The sequence below is a fragment of the Tachypleus tridentatus genome, chromosome 12 (assembly GCF_004210375.1).
Source record: "Tachypleus tridentatus isolate NWPU-2018 chromosome 12, ASM421037v1, whole genome shotgun sequence".
Taxonomy (NCBI): Eukaryota; Metazoa; Arthropoda; class Merostomata; order Xiphosura; family Limulidae; genus Tachypleus; species Tachypleus tridentatus.
Genome location: NC_134836.1, coordinates 109,247,578 through 109,265,032, shown reverse-complemented (window position 1 = coordinate 109,265,032; position 17,455 = coordinate 109,247,578). Strand labels below are relative to the sequence as shown.

General features: G+C 29.4%; 1 protein-coding gene across 2 annotated transcripts in view; it reads right to left on the bottom strand.

The window, feature by feature from the left end:
• LOC143235268 (disintegrin and metalloproteinase domain-containing protein 11-like) overlaps positions 1 to 17,455 on the bottom strand; it is an 82,534-nt gene that overhangs the window by 6,249 nt on the left and 58,830 nt on the right. For both annotated transcript variants that reach the window (XM_076473239.1, XM_076473240.1), the window contains 8 exons: positions 17,113 to 17,193; positions 16,526 to 16,640; positions 15,878 to 15,983; positions 15,333 to 15,452; positions 10,846 to 10,924; positions 6,989 to 7,084; positions 3,903 to 4,074; positions 1,710 to 1,812 (listed from right to left, as the gene is read on the bottom strand). In XM_076473239.1, the coding sequence (XP_076329354.1) occupies positions 1,710 to 1,812; positions 3,903 to 4,074; positions 6,989 to 7,084; positions 10,846 to 10,924; positions 15,333 to 15,452; positions 15,878 to 15,983; positions 16,526 to 16,640; positions 17,113 to 17,193 (872 nt within the window). The remainder of the gene's footprint in view (positions 1 to 1,709; positions 1,813 to 3,902; positions 4,075 to 6,988; positions 7,085 to 10,845; positions 10,925 to 15,332; positions 15,453 to 15,877; positions 15,984 to 16,525; positions 16,641 to 17,112; positions 17,194 to 17,455) is intronic.

The window sequence follows — 17,455 nt, the reverse complement described above, 5'->3', positions numbered from 1 at the left end:
TTAGTAAATTATTCAGTGCTTTTCTTCAGTTAGAAAGCTAAACAGCAAATTACTTAGCATGTTTATTATCAACAGAAAAGTATGAAAATTCTTGTAAGTAACTTAAGCTTTATTTGTGAGTAATGCATACCATTAGTGTCAGAATTTCTGTTCAAATACTGTTTGTGAAGTTAGACCTACAACCTTTGTCAAAGTTAACACAGTTTATAGCAAGTGTTAGTGAAGAAATAAATTATTATTGTTACAAGAACTAGACTTGACATTATTTTTACTAAATACTCCAAAAGAACCCACCCAACATTAAAATTTATTACAATATGATCTACAATGCTGCCTTCAAAATCCTGTTTATGACAAACTAGTAATTATAACAAATATGATAAATAGAAAAAACAAAAAGGCAAACAATATTTAAGTTGTTAGATCAGCAAGATAAGCAGTTAATACAACAGACTAATACCTGAGATCAGTACACTGAGTAAATAACACAGTATAATAATACTTGAAATCAACGTGCTCAATAGAAAACAATTATACTTCACACTAGAATAACAAATAACACAGAAAATTAATATCTGAGACCAGTACACTCAGTAAGTAACACAGTAGACAATAACTAAAACTTCACACTAAAATAATCAATAAATAACACAGAACACTAATATTAGAGACCAGTAAGTAACATGGTAAACACTAACTAAACCTTCACACTAAAATAATCAATAAATAACACAGAAAACTAACACCAGTAATTACCATGCCTGGTAAAATATGCAGTAAATATGAAACTACATAACACAGTGAATTGAATCGATACAATGATTTTGATTTTTAAATAGTTCTCAGCTGAACAGTTTGAAAAATAAATCAGTAGTATCAATGCTTTACATTTTTGAAATCCTATACACAATCACTGTGATAAAAAAGGTATCTCCAAACACCAGACAAAGCCATTAGCAGATGACATATAATACTAAAGCTCTTATGCAAAAATCAGTAGTAAGTAAAAAACATAGTAGTCTAACACAACAGTCCGGTGTGCTAAAATTAGATATATTTTCTATAATTACATTTGTATGATATTACTCATCCACCTAACCTGCTTTACGAGATAAAAAAATGTACTTTTGATTTTATTTTGTAGACAAAGTTTTACTGAAAAAAATGAAAGAAAAACTTGTGATATTCATTAATGATGTTCTAAATATGAAAATTAAAGATGCAAACAGTACTTTCACTCAGGGTGGCTTAGAAAAGCTTATGTAAGTTCATAAACAAATCTTTAATAAAAAATTATTTTTGTATAAAACAAACTTGTAATGTTTACTGAAAGCTTGTAAAACTTCATGAAGATATAATTATCATATTCAGAGTTTATGGAGTACATAGTTTCATGGTAGTTACAAGTTTATTTACATGAGCTTTTCAGGTAAAGAACTACAATGAAGACAAAAGTTACACTGACGAAAAGAAATACTGTTGTTTACTGAGTTAACACCTGACATATACAGTTTACACACAAGTTACTGGAAAGCCATCTCATTAAATGTGGCTCATGTCCGAGCTGTATAACAATAAATATTTCACAAGTTTCATGTAGAGCATTACAAACTTTGTTAAGAAATTTCTATTGAATAATATACTAAAGAAGTTGTCTTTGTGTTGAAACATAAGTAGTTATTAAAGTTAATGCATGTGAAACAACTTACCTGTAGCACGTAGCAAGGAGAGCAAAGAAAATAAAAACTCCACCTACAACTGACACCAGGACAATGACTAGGGATGATGCACTCAAGGAATCTTCTTTTTCAACTGAATAATCAAACCAGTTGAGTGTAATTTATATGCACAGAAGTTTCTATGGCAGATTAAACAACATAGTTTTCTAAAAACTAATTATTAAGAGGGTTGTGTAATCTGTAATAGTTCACTCTGTCTTGTTTATGGATTCAAAATAATGGTACTATAATACAAGACTGTATGTATTAACAAACCTATATTCTCTTTAATACCAATAATACATCAGAAATAATAAAGGAGTCACAACAGAATTATAAGCTTCTCATAATTAATAAATCAGTTGAAGTACAACCTAACAAAGTACCCTAAGATAAGACAAGATTGATATGTGAACTGAACTCTCTTAATTCAATAAACAAACTGTGTACATGCTATTGTCTTGATTCAAAAGATAAAATTATTAAGAACATCAAAAACAAGATGTAGTAACACTTTACTGACCAGGACAAAACTTGGAACATTCATGAAATAAGCATTACTTCATTAGGTGCTACTGTGCAGTTGAAAGTTCAGCTCCCTAGCCATTGAATAAAAAATATAAGATGATAAAGACTATTACAGTACCTCTGTAGGAATTGTTTTTATAAACCAGTATTTTAACTGTAGAAACTCCCAGATATATTTCATTACTCTAGGAAATTTCAGTGTTTTGAACATTTCCTGAAAAGGTATCACACTCTCCATAAAAATAACCACAGGAGAAGGAAAAACACAACCACTTGAACCACATACATTAGCAACTAATTGTGCAAGTGTTCCCAGTTTGTTTAGACAAGTATTAATTCCTAGTACTAAACATTCAATAATCCTCCCTATCTCCATTGCAAGTAGGGATAAAGAACTTTGCTTAAGACACTTTGAAGTACATTACTGTGAAACTATTGTACATAGGGGTACAAGACACTTTGAAGTACATTACTGTGAAACTATTGTACATAGGGGTACATATTAAAATAAGTTCACAATTCATCAATTTTATGCTTTATATGTTGCACAGGAAAGGATACTACACTGTGTTGTTTAGAAAAGTTTATAAAATCCATGCACAGGAAAGGATACTACACTGTGTTGTTTAGAAAAGTTTATAAAATCCAGATACATTTTATGGTAACATACCTGATATCTAATAAGTATCTTATCTGTACCTTACTAAAAGATAGTATGTGCTGTCTTTTAATTAGCACTACAGTATATATTGTATTGTTAAATTAATAATACACAATATACACTATACCTTCCACATAACATCTTTAATTTATACCAATAACCTATTGTTTTAAAATAGAAAGTAATAATATGATGACTCTGTAGAGAAGAAATATTTTGATAGGGAAAAATTATATGCTTGAATGTTAAATGAACAATTCTTCAAAATAATATAAACTGAAGAAATAACTGTGTAGTAACACTGTGCCTTTTTTGTTCATTACACAAAAATATTGGAAAGAAAAGTAAAGACAAACAGTGAAAGTAACATGACTTTAAAATGTACAGGATAGTATATTAATTACACACAATATTACTACTGTTTGTAGATTAAGGTCCATTAAATGCAGTTAAATCCAGTATCATTTCTGCTGTCATTTTTTCTTTCTCTTTCATGGATGTTCATGAAATATTAGTAACTGAATGCTACTATTCCATATCTCTTTCTGATAAAATATCTTAGAAATGTTTACTTCCCCTAAATAAAAGTGACATTTATTTCAAGGATCAACGAAAGTACTCAAAATAAGTAGGCACTTGTATTTATAGACATGAAGATGCTGTTTTTTTGTTAGTAAAAATAATTACAAACTTTTTTATGGAAACAAGTGAATTTTTATAGATGATTAAACATGTTCTTTTAACTACAAAAGAAAAATATTATATTTATCTTTGCTAATGTGGTTATTTACAAATGCAAAATTAAAAGCTAGTGTCAACAATGTATTAAATATTGTATGCATATTGTCAAACCATAGATTGTTTAGTTACCTTTAAAATTACACCAATGACTGCATGAAATTGTTAGACATTAGAATTGAGCAAAACATAACTGATTAGAATTATATATTATTAAATAACTATACTTTCTAAAAATTAAAAAAAGCCATTCATACTATATTTGGTGGTTCCACTGGTACTGTTCTTCCAACTATTCTGTACCTTTGTCTCTTTTTCGGTTGGCACTGGTACAGGGGTGGTCGCAACATCTGAAACCTTTACTCTTTGACTACAATCTGGTGATGTCCATCCTTTCTGACAGTGGCAAGTGTTGATATTAGAGCATACCTAAAGTAATAAAATCTCTTGTACTGCACATAAATTAAATTTTATAAATTTATATATATATATATATATAAAATTAACAGACCTACCTCTTACTGAATAATATACTGTTGTAAGCTGTATTGTCAATGCTTTCATTTAGATGTTAGAAGTGCATAAATATGAAGTTATAACATAAGTCTTAGATTACTCAGAATGTTTGTGAACATTAGTGATTGAGACACTTTGTGAAATGTCTAGAAAAAAAAACTACACTATAATTATGAGAATAAGTGAAGCAATTAATCAGTTTTCAGTTGGTAGAGTGGCAGTCATACAGTGAAGTAATTGGATCTACATTAATTATTAAATATATTCAGTTAATTGATTGATTAGCCAAGAAATTCTATTAAGTAAGCTCATTTGTAGATTAGTTGCAGTACTATCAGGTTAAAAGAAATAATAAACTTGCCTTAGCATTATTAACAAGGCAACTAATTACAAAAGCAAGATTAAAGAATGAAACAACTAAAACAGACAGAAATAGGTGAAAAAAGACAGCAATTAGAAGAATAAGACATAATAGTTATAGAACATTTTAAATAAATCTGTTTGAAGACAAAATCAATAAAGATACCTGGGATGTATAGAAGAATTCAAGTTTCAAGATACACAGATAAACATCAAATAAATAGAGGAAAGTTGTAATGGCAAAATTGAAGAAGTTAAAAAAATACATACACAAAGCATGGAAAGATTATAACAACAAGGTCAATGAAATAGAAGAGAAAGTCAGTGACAGTATAAAATATCTGGAAAAAAACTTTAGAAATGCAAAAATTAAACCAGCGATACTTTTATTTTTCTGCACAGACCCAAGAATTAAAACCTAAAACACCATCTGCAAGAAAATATGAAATAATTTAGTGATCTGCACTTGTTACCACAACTGTTAGATATTACTGCAGGACCTTTCCAGGATACTATATCCATGTCACTATCAAAATCCAGTTTCAGAATTTAGTAAGTTAATTCATAAACACTGCTCTACTGAGAAACTAATCAAATATGATGTAATGGTACCATGGGGGCATATCAGGCTCTTTTCAAAATAATTTCCAAAGTGAACAGAAAGAACATTAAAGAGCACACTCTTAATCTTACTACCTATTTAAAAAAAACCCAACAACATTAAGTAACATTTCAGCTGAGAGCTGTAAAAACTACCAAGCATTGGTAACTAACTTGTTCAGTTTTAAATGGTTCACTGTAATACCTCAAAAGGAAGTATTCCCAGCAAAGTTCTGTAACAAAGTATGAAGAAAAGAAAAAAATATCTGAATTTGTAGATTTGGAAAGGCCATTCAAACTAGTTATCTTTGAGGGATACTCCATGTGAAATTATGAATTTGTTGTCATGACTAACATACAGATATCATGGCAGACCACAGTACAAGAATTAAGCAAATGTACATTTTTAAGAATCTCTTTGCAGTTGGAAATGGAACTAGATTCTATTAAAGTTAGAGATAAATAAGTAAAGATACAATCCACAAGTTATGGGATCATTAGACTGAGTAGTATGGAAACATACCAATCTCCTCCTTCCACCTGACAGTATTGAAGCACTGAACAGAATGGAGGAAATAAATAGATGTGTTAAGGGTAGGTTGTAATTATATGTTGCCAGGAACTGCAGACAATAACATGTAGGTAATAGCATTTCAACCATTAACAGACTGATCTCTGTCTGAACTACCCTGGAACATTATACTCACCTACTTGGATGATAAGATGGCACACAGGATGACCTTTGCTAATGCCCAAGATGTAATAACAAAAGTTCTAGATTTAATGTAGAAAGAGAACCTTAAGCTGAATCCCCAATTTTGTTTTATCAAAAAACGAGTTTTCTGAAATACAGTCAGCAGAGAGGAAGTGTCTATAAATCCAACTAAGAAATAATCCAATTGATGCAGGAGGATTTTCTGAAATATTTTCTTGCTATTATTGCTTTGTAAAATCATTCTCTAATTAAGCTTATTCTTGACATAAATTATTTGCAAGCCAGATAAGTTTTATGAGACCACTAAATGTGAACAAGCATTCAACAAACTTAAGAAAGAGCAAACCATTACTGCAGCATTAGCATACTCAGTTCCTGAAAATCCACTAATTTTAAAGACAGATCCCAATGATTTAGCAGTAGAAACAGTTCCGTCACAAGTATAACACAGGAGACTGTCTACTGTGGTAAGGCAATAATGAACTCTGAAGAAAGTTGTTGTTCAACATGGAAAAAGCTACACACAGATAAATGGCTGGTGAATTTTTACAATTCAGTGGACTAATTGATTCCAAATATTCAAGGAGTATCACTTTAATACAATACATTACTCTAGTCAGAATCTTCATATACTGTGAAAAGAGGAAAGCATAAGATAGAAAAGGTGATCAATATGAAGTACAATGGAGTATAATTGAAGATGTTATATCCACAACAATAAAACAATGCCAAAATTAACAGAATTATCATGAAATAAATGTGATTTAGTTCTAAAGCAGTACTGAATTCTTTCTCCACAAAAATCAAATTTACAGAAACTTATCTTGCATCACACATTTCAATTGTGTAAAATAATAAAAATCTCAAGTGGCATAGCAACCCTACACAACATGAATAAAAACATGAGCTGACATAATTTTCCATTGTTTAAAAACCAAATCTAATGTAACTAATCCATTATATGACTCAATTTTCTAAGGATTGAAAACCTGAAAATATAACTCAAATCCGTATAACATAAATTTATTTTGATAAACCTAAGACTAAAACAGAAAAACTTACATTTACATACAAATTTAATAATTAGTTTGCAAAGCTGTTACAGGAATCATGTGAATCAGAAGAATACAGAAAACATAAAGAAAAACTTACACCATGCCCAGAACAGTTTAAAGCTATATTGTTGGTTGGACAGGTTCCAGGAGTTCTGTATGTTATGACATCTACACATGATTGGTTGATACAAATCTGTCAAGAAACACAAGTAAATAAATCTTGAAGGCTACAGTTACTTTAAAAAAAAATCCTATCTTATGAGTCAAACTAACTAACTCAAGTTCTTATCTTTCATGGAGATGTTTACTTGATGAAAACCATTTTATTAGACCACGTATTTCAGAGAGAAACATAATTCTTAAAAACTGTCACTACTTATTAAAACATTTTCAACTCCTTGCCAGGCGTATTCTTTATTGTACATGACAATGTTTTAATGTCTTACATTCAAAATTTTATTAAGTTAATTTAGTATAGATAAAATCTTAACTAATAATCCACATTTTAACAGTATATAAGCTCTAAGTTTTTCATTCTACAAGGTAATATTTTTTAAAATCCTGAATTCCCCCTGGTGTGACACATTTTCTTTAAGTATATTCTCTGTTTTATTCACCACTCCTTCACGAAGTACAAAATTAAACATGTTATTCACTATGAAATCTTTATTGCTCAGATAAACTATTACTTTTTAGCCTTCAATTTTGTTTGGTTACAGAGCTATTAAATAAAAAATCAGACCCCTCCTTCCACACCCACCTGTCTCATCCTCTATCTCAAGTTTTGTCAATAGCTTTTTTCTTACATTTAATTCCACATTACAAATAACCAATAGAAAGCCATGGTTTTCATCTACCAAATGATGTATTGTATTATGTTCTTAATAGTTAAGTGTTAATTTCACTTATTATAAACTTCACTTCCTATGGGAATCATAATGTATAACCTGTATGAATCTGTAATGGCTCTTGTGCATAGTTAGTAAACCAGAAAAATTATGACAGAAGAAATTGTCTGCATTTTGCATATTATTAGCCTACGTTTTTGATGCATTATTTAATTAAATAAAAACTATTTAATGCATTACCACCATTAATATAAAAAAATATACTTAAATATGCTTAATAGCAAGAAAACAAAAATACTGAGTGAATACTTTATTTTTCATTTTTCATGTTTACTTTATTTGTTATTATAAAATGTAACTAAAATGTAAAAATAGAGATCTTTTTTAGGTTATTTAAGATTAAATAAAATAAATAATAATAATATAATAAAAATGTTTCATGCACATAAGCATCTTGTAGTAGCTCCTAGGTAATGTAATTCACTAGCATAACATGAGCTGCACATGCTCAGATGGGTTACAGTTTAAAATGGTGCAGGTGGTAATTATATAGTAGTTTAAGGACAATGGTACACATATTTACTATTAAATTTTATTGTTAAGAGTTTAAAGCAAGTTAGGATAAACAAATGTAGTTTCTTGTTATATTCTGAAGTCATTCTAGAAAGAAAATAAGAGTAATTTAGATTTATTTTGTTGTCCATTTCTGGTGGTTATAAGATTGGTCAAATTGATTAATACCATTTTTAGATAGTGTAGAGAAAACAACAGATATAATTTTTTCCAGAAAAAAAAAGGTGTGAAATTATTTAGGAGGTGTTATGGATTACACAAGGAAAATTCGAGATTTTTGAGGTGACGAAAAATGTTTTTAATCTGAACATGAAAATTACTTTACACATGGACTATTTAAAACAAACACTTAATAAATTCATAGAAAAATCTTTAGTTTAGTTTATTAAAAATATTTAACTAAAAATCATATTTTTGTATGTGAAAGTTTAAAACGTTAAACCTAAAAAGATTTTAAATGAGTTCACAATATAGTTGATCGTACTGATGGAGCCTATGTCAAGAGAGTTAGGGCAGAGAATTATGGGAACATTACACACTATAAAATCATTAGAAGAACTTTATTATTATATTTTGCACAGTAACTTTTTATTTATAAAAAACAACATTCAAGTAGTTTTACTTAGACCTTTATACACACACACACACACACACACATAGATATTTATCTAAATCTTTTTCATTATTAAGTCTCCTAAAAAAGTATGCTTTGTTGATACAATTAATCAGTAAATTAACTGAAAAAAATAAAAGGTATGATCAAATATTTCTAATAAGAATACTTTTAGCTTTATGATACTAAAGTTACCATATTCTATTTTACATTCTGAATACTAGGTTACTTACTCTAACCAACCTTGTAGCTATCATGCGACCAGGAAACTATATACCATATAACTCTTGAATGTACTAAATGTTTATATATTTAGTAGATTTCCAACCATTATTTTCAAGACAATTTTCTAAAAACATAATAAAGAAATAAGTTTAAAGATTTTAATACTTCTATTATTTTGTAAGTCAAATCTTTAATGATGGTAAATCTCTAAATGCTTGTTTAAAATTTACAGTTGACTGGTTTAAAACTACCATACTTAAGTTACTTTCCTAAGACCTCTCAAACAATTTAAAGTAATATTTATCCTTGAAGTTTTTTCAAATTGTGCTCTTTTAAAATATTAGTCTAATTCTGCATCAAACATATCTTTGGTACTTGTTACAGTAACAAATGCTACAGTTGTTTCTATGCCTGACTCTTACTTATAGGAATAATATTTAAAGATTATATATATATATATCTAAGCTATCATTGAAAACTATTTTACTTGTATGTACTTCAAAGTTTTTCACTCATTTTTTTTTAGTATTCACAGATGACTTACAGTTGAAAAAATAAGAAAATAAATTACTGCAGAAATAAGAAAAATATTCCAAACACTCTCATTCACTGATGCATTTTCTAAACTCTGTATTATGACAGTTGTTGCTGTTTGTTATTAAGCACAAAGCTACACAAAGGGCTATCTGTGCTCTGCCCACCATGAGTATCGAAACCCAATTTCTAATAATATAAGTCTGCAGACATACTACTGCACCTCTAGGGGGTGTACTATGACAGACTACATTTCATTTCCCCATAGATACAAAATAAAGTATTTCACTGTAAGTGTTCACATTTTTATGAAAGACTTAAGTCTCATTACAAGAATAATTCATTAAACTAAGCTTACCTTGTACAATACTTTGCTAGAAAGTGTATAATGGTCAGTTTAATAGCCCAAAAAGAACTAGAGATTATCTCTGCTTCACCCATTGTAGAGGGTACACTACACATTTTAGCGTTATACACCTCAAGCTTGGTTTGTGCGTATGTTCCATAGGAAGTTTCATGTTTTGGGCCAGAAGTGTAAGATTTTTTTTTTTTTTTTTAAATAACCAAATGTTTGAAATGTCAACAGCTACTTTTCTGAATTAGTGAAGTGCTTTTACACAATTCTGTCATCTATGTAAAATGTTTTTCAGGTTCTCTCCTTTTCCAATACATATATCATATTCAGAATCAACTGCCACTCTCTTACAGGTAAGAGACAATTAACTCGACAACATGTATCAGATTCCATAATCTTACTAACGCTGAGTTTAGTCTAGCCACAAAATGAGTATGAAGATGACAAAGATATCTAGCTGTAGAATAACCAAAATGACCAAAATGTTTAGCTCAAGAATGCTTGTGGAGATTTCCATATGCGAACAAATAGAATAGCTTAACATCAAGACAGTGACTGTGAAGCTGGAAAAAATGCTACCAAAAGGAGCAGTTTTTTATTAAAATCATCAAGGTGAATATATTTACACGTATATTTTGTTAACCTGAAGATGACCTAAGAAGGTCAAAACATTGTTCTGTACTTAATTTCAATTAAAGTGCTAACACCCATACCATTCATCTTGATAACACATATTTACATGACACTATTGCCTAAATTATCTGAGAACAGATCTAAAACAACATTATTAATATTTGTTTCCTTACCCGATTTTCACCACATTTGCTGCCATCTGCTACCATACCCATGTCAGGAATATCTTTGGAAATTGTTCCACTTGTGATCCTGTAACAATCATATTACCTTATCAAAATAGACTATTAAAACTGTCTAAAAAGAACAATGTAAATAAAAATAGAGAATTATGCATTTGTCACTTCATGATGTATTACACTCATTCTAAATACATATCTAATTCATTTTATATTTAAAGTTTATGAAATTAATAAACAGTCACAATATAATAATTATTAACTATTTTATCAAACCAAACACTTAGAAACAGAAATATAAGTTATATTAAAGATGAGAAAGAGTGAAACAAAATAGAAATGATTGTAAAGTCAGCTTTCACTCTTTATATATCTGTGTTTTTAATGAGTTCTATACATACTTTTTGATATATTCATATTTAGTTATTAATATATTTCTGTTTCTAAGTGTTTGGTTTGATAAATCACTTTAAATACATTCCTAGTAAACAAACAAATTTCTATGTACAGATACACTTACATTCCTAGTGAACAAACAAATTTCTATGTACAGATACACTTACATTCCTAGTGAACAAACAAATTTCTATGTACAGATACACTTACATTCCTAGTGAACAAACAAATTTCTATGTACAGATACACTTACATTCCTAGTGAACAAACAAATTTCTATGTACAGATACACTTACATTCCTAGTGAACAAACAAATTTCTATGTACAGATACACTTACATTCCTAGTGAACAAACAAATTTCTATGTACAGATACACTTACATGCCTAGTAAACAAACAAATTTCTATGTACAGATACACTTACATGCCTAGTGAACAAACAAATTTCTATGTACAGATACACTTACATTCCTAGTGAACAAACAAATTTCTATGTACAGATACACTTACATTCCTAGTGAACAAACAAATTTCTATGTACAGATACACTTACATTCCTAGTGAACAAACAAATTTCTATGTACAGATACACTTACATGCCTAGTGAACAAACAAATTTCTATGTACAGATACACTTACATGCCTAGTGAACAAACAAATTTCTATATACAGATACACTTACATGCCTAGTGAACAAACAAATTTCTATGTACAGATACACTTACATGCCTAGTGAACAAACAAATTTCTATGTACAGATACACTTACATTCCTAGTGAACAAACAAATTTCTATGTACAGATACACTTACATGCCTAGTGAACAAACAAATTTCTATGTACAGATACACTTACATTCCTAGTGAACAAACAAATTTCTATGTACAGATACACTTACATTCCTAGTGAACAAACAAATTTCTATGTACAGATACACTTACCTAGTGAACAAACAAATTTCTATGTACAGATACACTTACATTCCTAGTGAACAAACAAATTTCTATGTACAGATACACTTACATTCCTAGTGAACAAACAAATTTCTATGTACAGATACACTTACATTCCTAGTGAACAAACAAATTTCTATGTACAGATACACTTACATTCCTAGTGAACAAACAAATTTCTATGTACAGATACACTTACATTCCTAGTGAACAAACAAATTTCTATGTACAGATACACTTACATTCCTAGTGAACAAACAAATTTCTATGTACAGATACACTTACATTCCTAGTGAACAAACAAATTTCTATGTACAGATACACTTACATTCCTAGTGAACAAACAAATTTCTATGTACAGATACACTTACATTCCTAGTGAACAAACAAATTTCTATGTACAGATACACTTACATTCCTAGTGAACAAACAAATTTCTATGTACAGATACACTTACATTCCTAGTGAACAAACAAATTTCTATGTACAGATACACTCACATTCCTAGTGAACAAACAAATTTCTATGTACAGATACACTTACATGCCTAGTGAACAAACAAATTTCTATGTACAGATACACTTACATTCCTAGTGAACAAACAAATTTCTATGTACAGATACACTTACATTCCTAGTGAACAAACAAATTTCTATGTACAGATACACTTACATTCCTAGTGAACAAACAAATTTCTATGTACAGATACACTTACATTCCTAGTGAACAAACAAATTTCTATGTACAGATACACTTACATTCCTAGTGAACAAACAAATTTCTATGTACAGATACACTTACATTCCTAGTGAACAAACAAATTTCTATGTACAGATACACTTACATGCCTAGTAAACAAACAAATTTCTATGTACAGATACACTTACATTCCTAGTGAACAAACAAATTTCTATGTACAGATACACTTACATTCCTAGTGAACAAACAAATTTCTATGTACAGATACACTTACATTCCTAGTGAACAAACAAATTTCTATGTACAGATACACTTACATTCCTAGTGAACAAACAAATTTCTATGTACAGATACACTTACATTCCTAGTGAACAAACAAATTTCTATGTACAGATACACTTACATTCCTAGTGAACAAACAAATTTCTATGTACAGATACACTTACATTCCTAGTGAACAAACAAATTTCTATGTACAGATACACTTACATTCCTAGTGAACAAACAAATTTCTATGTACAGATACACTTACATTCCTAGTGAACAAACAAATTTCTATGTACAGATACACTTACATTCCTAGTGAACAAACAAATTTCTATGTACAGATACACTTACATTCCTAGTGAACAAACAAATTTCTATGTACAGATACACTTACATTCCTAGTGAACAAACAAATTTCTATGTACAGATACACTTACATTCCTAGTGAACAAACAAATTTCTATGTACAGATACACTTACATTCCTAGTGAACAAACAAATTTCTATGTACAGATACACTTACATTCCTAGTGAACAAACAAATTTCTATGTACAGATACACTTACATTCCTAGTGAACAAACAAATTTCTATGTACAGATACACTTTCCTAGTGAACAAACAAATTTCTATGTACAGATACACTTACATTCCTAGTGAACAAACAAATTTCTATGTACAGATACACTTACATTCCTAGTGAACAAACAAATTTCTATGTACAGATACACTTACATTCCTAGTGAACAAACAAATTTCTATGTACAGATACACTTACATTCCTAGTGAACAAACAAATTTCTATGTACAGATACACTTACATTCCTAGTGAACAAACAAATTTCTATGTACAGATACACTTACATTCCTAGTGAACAAACAAATTTCTATGTACAGATACACTTACATTCCTAGTGAACAAACAAATTTCTATGTACAGATACACTTACATTCCTAGTGAACAAACAAATTTCTATGTACAGATACACTTACATTCCTAGTGAACAAACAAATTTCTATGTACAGATACACTTACATTCCTAGTGAACAAACAAATTTCTATGTACAGATACACTTACATTCCTAGTGAACAAACAAATTTCTATGTACAGATACACTTACATTCCTAGTGAACAAACAAATTTCTATGTACAGATACACTTACATTCCTAGTGAACAAACAAATTTCTATGTACAGATACACTTACATTCCTAGTGAACAAACAAATTTCTATGTACAGATACACTTACATTCCTAGTGAACAAACAAATTTCTATGTACAGATACACTTACATGCCTAGTGAACAAACAAATTTCTATGTACAGATACACTTACATTCCTAGTGAACAAACAAATTTCTATGTACAGATACACTTACATTCCTAGTAAACAAACAAATTTCTATGTACAGATACACTTACATTCCTAGTGAACAAACAAATTTCTATGTACAGATACACTTACATTCCTAGTGAACAAACAAATTTCTATGTACAGATACACTTACATTCCTAGTGAACAAACAAATTTCTATGTACAGATACACTTACATTCCTAGTGAACAAACAAATTTCTATGTACAGATACACTTACATTCCTAGTGAACAAACAAATTTCTATGTACAGATACACTTACATTCCTAGTGAACAAACAAATTTCTATGTACAGATACACTTACATGCCTAGTGAACAAACAAATTTCTATGCACAGATACACTTACATTCCTAGTGAACAAACAAATTTCTATGTACAGATACACTTACATTCCTAGTAAACAAACAAATTTCTATGTACAGATACACTTACATTCCTAGTGAACAAACAAATTTCTATGTACAGATACACTTACATTCCTAGTGAACAAACAAATTTCTATGTACAGATACACTTACATTCCTAGTGAGCAAACAAATTTCTATGTACAGATACACTTACATTCCTAGTGAACAAACAAATTTCTATGTACAGATACACTTACATTCCTAGTGAACAAACAAATTTCTATGTACAGATACACTTACATTCCTAGTGAACAAACAAATTTCTATGTACAGATACACTTACATTCCTAGTGAACAAACAAATTTCTATGTACAGATACACTTACATTCCTAGTGAACAAACAAATTTCTATGTACAGATACAATTTCAATCCTCACTTACTTGCATTCATACTTAACACCTTCAATTGAAGCTATGGTTCGAGTGTAGTTTGCATTCATGCCTGAAATCAAAGGACTAGCTGCCCCTCGTTGGCACTGGAGAGATCCACAACGCATGTTTCTGGCAGAAACAACATATCACTTATACAGAAGAGACTACGGCTTTTGTAAGAGAAACCTGCAGCACCAGGCAATTTAATGAAAACTTTGTTTTCTTCTGAGAAAATCCAAAATATTATCCTCTGTATCACTTTCTCTAGTTAAATATACGAAATATTTTTGAAAATAATGAAAAGTTCATCTAGTTACTAATTCTAATTGTAAAAACATTACAAGAAATTTTTTCAGGATTTTTTTTGTTAATAACTTGGTTAATGCTAATGCAATAAATTTGAATGGTAAAAAGTCTGGATGATATAAGGATTACACTTGAATGTGATCAAAGCTTTGTATTTCTAAATGTTGGATAGCAGTATTAGTTTAAAATATACATTTCAACCATAATCTGGTATTTTTACACTTAGAAAATGTTTTAACATTTCTCACTCTGGAGAACAGCTAATGAATCCACCTTTGCCATCAGAACCACAATGTCCACTAATTATACCCTGCATGTTGAACTTAAAACATTCATCCTGAGCAGTAACACCACCTGGAAAAAACAAAATATATTAGATCAATAAATATGGCTCTACTTTCCATATAATTAATAAATAAAGAATGATGGTGCAAACAAGTAGTAAAAAACAGTACTGAATAAATGAATTTATTTAGGGCAAAATAATATACAATCTAATTATTACAAAAATTTACTGGCATTAAAATGACTAACATAAAGTGTCTACACAATTTAACTTCAGTATTCTTTACCAGATTATACATTCAACTAAGTTTTATAAGACACTTAATCCATAATAACTTAACCATTAAACCTAAATCTGAAGCTTTGTAACTTTTGTTGAATTTTAAATAAGATTCCATTTTCAGGCTGGTAAGTCTTACAGTTTCCAATAAACACTAATCTGTTGTGTATCTCTGTGTTTTAAAATAACAGTATCTTTGATTTTGTAAGTCCAACTCTTTAAATTCTAATATGGTGAACCCTTCTATAAACAAGCATAATATGAGTCTTTATATACATCAACATACAAGACTTATTTTCTATCTTTATTTAAAAAGAAACATCTTATTTACCATAGCCCCATATGTAACTACACTGTTTATCTGTAGTAGGACAGTTTCCTTGGAAACAGTAGCCATTTCCCTCTGCACAGATATCACCATTTTTTCTGTACAGGTTAGGTGGACACTGTAAACAAACATGACTAGTTGAGAAAACAGAGGATAGTGGTACTTCACTATAATAATAATATTTACATTATTCTAAATGAAATGTTGTCTACTAATATTATATATAAACTTCTGACATAATATTTAGAAACAAAACAAGAAAATAAAACTAATTTTTGGTACCACTTACAAAATATTCACTTTCAGACTTCAAATGTAAACTTAATTTGATAAAATAACAGATACAGATAATTACAGATATTGTAAAGTTTAATTGTTTAAAGACAGGTGAAATACATTTTAGTCAATTTTTATACAAAAAACATACATTCAACAATCCCCGTTTTAATCTGAAACTATAAGTACTTTGAGTACTTGTTTCAAATAAAATAATAAGACAAATGATTAGTTATCATAAGATCATTGTAACTAATGTTGGAAAAGGAGTCACCATATAATTTTCAACAATGATGGGTAAAAAATTAACTTACCTGACCACTTTTACCATCACAAGCCTCAGGAATATCACATTCTGTGGCTACAGGTCTACACACTTGACCAGCAGCTCGAAGCTAAAAATACATAACATTCTAGGCAATATAGAACATTTACATTTAAAAACCACCACTGAATAACTTTACACTTTTAGATTAAAATGTAAAGTAACAACAATAAAGATAAACTTAAGCACAAATATCTAGTTATTCTTATGCTTTCCTACCACTTGAAACACAATTAATCTGCCACAGTGAAAATATATCCATAAGTTATACGTGATCAAAGAATATTTAAAAACAGTGATTATGATAATACAGCACGCTACATAAGATACAC